This window comes from Orycteropus afer, unplaced genomic scaffold (genome assembly GCF_000298275.1).
Source record: "Orycteropus afer afer isolate SDZICR_OR568_19922 unplaced genomic scaffold, OryAfe1.0 scaffold00352, whole genome shotgun sequence".
NCBI classification, from domain to species: Eukaryota; Metazoa; Chordata; class Mammalia; order Tubulidentata; family Orycteropodidae; genus Orycteropus; species Orycteropus afer.
The window spans coordinates 1,502,776-1,508,567 of record NW_006921939.1 but is presented as its reverse complement, the minus strand read 5'-3'; the positions used below and the strand labels follow the sequence as shown (position 1 = coordinate 1,508,567).

General features: G+C 46.5%; 1 protein-coding gene across 1 annotated transcript in view; it reads right to left on the bottom strand.

The window, feature by feature from the left end:
- Positions 1-1,749: 1,749 nt before the first annotated feature.
- Positions 1,750-5,792, bottom strand: part of TMEM164 (transmembrane protein 164) — a 331,590-nt gene continuing 327,547 nt past the window's right edge. Inside the window, exons 5-6 of the mRNA XM_007952591.1 lie at positions 3,657-3,757; positions 1,750-1,956 (exon numbers count right to left, since the gene is read on the bottom strand). Coding sequence (XP_007950782.1) covers positions 1,750-1,956; positions 3,657-3,757 — 308 coding nt within the window. The remainder of the gene's footprint in view (positions 1,957-3,656; positions 3,758-5,792) is intronic.

Sequence of the window (5,792 nt, the reverse complement as noted above, 5' to 3'; positions counted from 1 at the left end):
CCTACACCCAGGGGACAGTTTAGCTTTAACGCTAGCTGGCATCTGCGGAAGAGCTGGCCCTCCAGTCTAATCACAGGAAGCCCTGTGAATGCTTCCCTGAATCTCAGTTTCCTCCAAGGGACCTTCCTGAATTCTGCTGCCTCCTGTGGCCCCATTGGCTAAAACTGTGACCACTGAGTCCCTGAAGTTCAATCGAGGTCTAATACATTAACATTTGAAATACTGGAACTGGCCCAGGGCAACTGGGTTGCCTGGAGTGGAAGAGGAGAGGGGCAGCTCATCAGAAAAAGTCACTGAATGATCTCCCCTGTTCTTAAGCAAATCTGTGCTTAGTAGGAGCCACCAAGGAGTCAGCAAATACCCAGCTACTACCTTCCTTCTTGAGGTCCATGCATGACTTAGCTCAAGTAATGTCCCCAAGGTCCTCCTTTAGGAGCACTTGAATCTCTACCAGTGGGGACCTCATTTCCTAGGCACCTCCCATTCAGCCTAGACAGATACTCTGGGGGTGGCAGGGTAGGAAGTGTTTCATGCACCCCATGTTAGACAAGTCAGCACTGAGTCTGGATACAGGGAAGAAATCTGGCTCTAGGGAAATAACGCTGGCAGGAGCTGTGTCTTCCCAAACCCAGGATGCTGACATAGCCAGCAAAAGCACAAGATGGATCTACAGGCGCTCCTACAGAACTGGACCCTGCCACAAGGATTCTCCCAACTCAGATATCAAAACAAAACAAGAAACTCTACCTCATTCTTTGCTAAAGCTGCCTTTTTTTATGAGAGAGACAGAGATCATTTAAGGAGCACTTAAGATTCAAATGGTATCTACTATCAACATTAAACTGGAATGGAGCCAATAGTTCAAAACATAGTTCTCTCAGGTCATCACTTCTGTTGATTAAATTTCTGTGCCCACTTCTGATGGGATATTGGTCAATTCTCAGCTCTCACAGGCAGCATTTACACAGGGTCATGCCCAGTGTCGGTTGAGGATATTTAAACCCTGTTCCCTTTCGATTTGTCATTGCAATAGCTCTCCACTCCCCCACTCAATGGAATCTAGCCCTTGAGCTGGGTGGTGCCCCCATCTTCCACCCCAGTCAGCATCCTGGAGGGAGTGGCCAGTTGGCTGCTTTCTTTGTGTCATGGGACACCAGTGAGAAGATTCTGCCCAGTTCTACTTTGGCCACAAGCTGGGAAATCCCTCAGCCTTGGGCTTGCCGCTGGTATAGAAACAAGGCCTCAGTCCCCTTCTGGTGGGGGCTGTGCTGGCGACAAAAAGGGACCCCAGCATAAGCCTGGAGGTCTCTGGCAGTGTAGAAATGAAACACAACCCAATCGCATTACTTCAATGCCAAAAGAACTACTGCTTGTTGTTCCCTTTCTCTTCAACCAGCTGTTGTTAAAGCACCAACAAGCAGAGTGAGGGAGCCACCAACTGCCATCTCCCCATGTAAGGCCACTAGGAGCAGGGAAAAAGAGTCAAAGGGAAGGAGGAAAAACCCAGCCCCCAGCACTACACCCCAGGCTCAAGGAGAAGCCCTGGGAGGAAGAGCTGGGGAAGGAAGAGTAGTGGGAGAAAGGGGCAGAGAGTGGGGAAAAGAAATACACCAAACACCCTACTGCCCTCTCCCATAATTTCATCAAGAACTGAGTGTTCTCCAAGTCAAGTCAGGACTTGCTTCCTCAAGGAAAAAGAAAAAAAAAAGAAAGAAAAACAAACAAACAAAAAAAAAATAACAACCACCTTCAGTCTATTTTCTTGGCTGGAAGCCGGAGCCAATCCAGCAGATATTTACACAGGGGCCCAGCCATGTATGAGAACAGGATGACCAGCTTCCCGTGGGTCATGGTCATGAGAGTCTGGTGTCCCGAGGCCCAGATGCGATACCAGGGGCCGTAGAATGGGTCTGAGATGGCCGGACACAGCATGTTGTTCAAATTCACTTCGGTGACCTGCAGGGACAAGGGAGGTAGAGTGAGCGTTCACCATCCTTAGGCTTTCTCTGGCTTCCGCCAGTTCAGCCATCTCTATCTAATGGAGGACTAGACAAGGAGGGATTGGCAAATCCCCACCTGTTCATAAAGGGATTTCTTTCCCCTAAGTTTGTGGGGTAGGTCAAAGCTAGGTCCCTCTGGAGGAAAAGGAGGGAAGGCTGTCCAGTGCGAAGGTTGTTCACTGTGCGTAGCCTTGTCTTCTGGTTGGGCCCAGAGCCTATTGTCATCTACTATGTGCCTAGACTCTGGAAAAGTGTGAGATGTAAGAACAGAAAAGAACATTATGGTCCCTGCCTCCACACACCTGGCAATCAATCGAGTTGGGGTGATCAGTCTACCAAATCTGACCTCAAACTAGATGGTGCTCACTGGATTCTATTCACCATAAGAAGTTGCACAATGGAGGCTGGAGTCTTCAGAGAAAAGGGAAGTGGCACCTGAACAGACTCATGAAAGATGGATGGTGAGCAATGGAATGGGCAGAGCCTTCCTTGTAGGAGGCATGGCCTAAGCCAAGCCCAGAGGTGGAACTGAGCATGGTATGCATGGCGACATGAAGACACTGTCTCTTCTGGAATAAAGGCTTCCCAGTGGAGAGCAGTGGGAGGCAAAGGTGTGAAGGTCGTGCTGCTTCCTGCCTAGAGCACAGGAAGCATTCATGCAGTTGGCAAGGAGCTCAACTTTCCCCATCCCGGCAAACCACAGAGTAGAGAAATATACTAGGGTGGGGAGAAGAAAGTAACAGCTTCTACAAAGGTAATGGTGACATCGGTTACATGCCCTAGTCATGCTAGGTCGCGCGAGGCTCCACACAGCTAATACTATGTTAATGCTGCTCGCACACAAAACCCAACATGCCACTCCTGCCCCAAGGACGGCCACAGTGCTGGCTTCCAAAGACCTTCAAGCCTGTTCACATTAGAGACATGTTCTCACCACTTCTCAGGGAGGCTGGAGCTGTTTACCATGCCATGGAGGGGTGGGGAACTCTTTGGCTCAGAGGACAAGGTGACTCATGGCAGCTCAGAGGCAGAGTCAGGACTTGAACTTGAGTCTCCTGACCCCCAACCGCAGTCCCAATCTCTTCCTACTCTCTTTGTTACCAATATACACCCATGTGCTCAGCAATCTTGGGTTTTGAATAACTCAACTACTAAGTCCAACCATTCTCCACACTCTAGGCAGTTCTGAACACCCCAGAATGCCACAGGGGTCCCTCAAAACCATACTTCTATTAGCCACACAGCTCAGGACAGAGACTGCTACAATACCTGGGAGTAGACCCAGAGTGGACTCAAAGTCAGAATCTTTCCTCAGGCCCAGGGCCTGGGTTAGGATCCTGCCTTCCCATAGGGTCCACAGCAAACCACTTTCCAATTGCAACTCACTGTTTCAAACCCAAGTGGCCATGAATGAAGGGCATCCTTGCCTCCCCAGGGATAAAAGAAAACAATCATTACTGAAAGATTCCAAAAACTCTTTGGAGAGGTCAAGGCTGTGGATCATAAATCAGCAACCCAGACACAACAATCTGACGTCCTGGCCTTTAGCATCTTGTATTTTTTCCAAACAAAATGATATACCAGCGCCAACCAGGATTATCAAGATTTATGGAGACCTCCAACAGAGGGAACAGAAGGGGATATAACCAAACTTACCAGGCCCAGGATCTGCAAGACGCTGAAATGGTAAAAGAACATGAGGCCAGTTGAGAGAAGGGCCCATCGGAAGCTGCTGAGGGGTTCTGGTGTATAAGCACCTGGAGGAAAAGGGGAGACAATAAGACAGCAGGAACAGTGACCCACTTCTCCTCCTTTGCCCCATGGGGGTGCAGGTGCTGAGGTCACAGCTGCTGCCTGCTGATTGCCCCCTTTTGCTGATCAGTGATAGCTACTCGAGACAGCCTCACTGATTAGCTGGGTACTCAAATCAGCCCTTCCCAGCCTCTGTTCTGCCTCTTGATGCTGGGGCCATTAAAAAGAGAGGGATTTATTTTTAATTATAAAAATAGTACATGCCTATTAAAGGGAATCTAGAAAAATGTAAAAGATAGAAGACAAAAGAAAAAAAAAAAAACCCAGTTCTCACTTATCTGAAAGCAACCACTGCTGACACATTGGTCTGGTCCTTGGTCATTTCTTCTGAACTTTAGGATTTTCTTGTTTTTTCCTTTTTATTATTATTAAGAATTAGAATCTTTGTGTGTGTGTGTGTGTGTGTGTGTGCGCTAACCAGAAGGCTGGCGGTTCAAACCCACCAGCCACTCATCAGAGGAAAGATGGGGCAATCTACTTCAGTAGTGATATTGCCTTGGAAACCCAAAGAGGGGTTGCTATGAGTCAGGTCCAACTCAGCAGCACATAACAACAACATATATGTATGTATATATATATATATATATATATATATTTGTTGTTGTTGTTTGGTGCTGTCATGTAGATTCTGACTCAGTGACCCCATGTACAACAGAATGAAACACTGCCTGGTCCCCATCCTCACAATCCTTGCTATGTTTAAGCCCATCATTGCAGCCACTGTGTCAGTTCATCTCATTGAGGGCCTTCCCCTTTTTCACTGACCCTCTACTTTATCAAGCATGATATTCTTTTCCAGGGACTGGTCCCTTCTGACAACATGACCAAAGTAACAGAGATGAAGTGTAGCCATTCTTGCTCCTAAGCAGCATACGTGTGTGTGTGTGCGTGTGCATAATATGCATATAATTGTATATAATTTATTTCCATATCATTTCAATCATTTTCTCATGCTTCTAAAGGAAAATGTGGTGGTAGAGAATGTTAACTTTAAAGTCAGCTAGATTTGGGTTCAAATCTCAACTCTACCATTTAACTGGCTGTATGATCACGGAAAAACTGTTTAAACTACTTGTACCACAGTTTACTTGCTTTTAAATGGAAATAATAGTATTTCTGACTTCTTAGACTTGTGAGTAAATAAACTAATATATTGAGAGGTCTTATTACAGGGTCTCTGGCAGCATAGTGCCTAAGGCACTTGACTGCTAACCAGAAGGCTGGAGGTTCAAACTCACCAGCCACTCCTCAGAAGGAAGGTTGGGCAATCCTACTTCTGTAGTGATACTGCCTTGGAAACCCAAGGAGGGATTGCTATGAGTTGGGGCTGACTCCACGGCAAATAACAACAACAACGTTACAGGGTCTAGTCCAATGTAGGTGTTCAATGCTATCATCATCATTATTCAAATAACTAAAGAATATGCTAAATAGTTGTACACTTTCTCAGCCATTAGGCAATTCTGTCTCCCTGGAACACAAAGAATGGTAAGTTTTCCCTCTATCACCACGAGGAGCTACCATCCTGTACTGTCACTAGGAATTACCATCCTAGTAGACTGGGCTTGCAGAGCAGGGGTATAGCTTATGAATGTTGTGAGTGTCACTTTGAGAGGGAACTTGGGTGGGAGTGCTCCAGAGTGAAAGGAACCTGGGTGCCTACCTCCAGCAAGTAGGCAGTGACATCATATCCTGGAGTAGTATTTTACTCCAAGTTAGTCTTCCACTGATTCCTCCATTCATTCAACACTTACTAAACCCAAACCAAACTCATTGCCAGCAAGTCAATTCCAACTCATAGTGTGGAATTAAAATTTAATGTTTCAACATGACAAAGAGAGGCCACCATTAAGACCAGTAAAAAGGCGGGCCCCAGTTCCTGGAAAATTACATCAGTCATCCACACTCCCGCCAGAAAACCAAAGTATGAACCCACCAATGACCTGTAAAACTATGTTAAAATAACCAATCACTTGTATT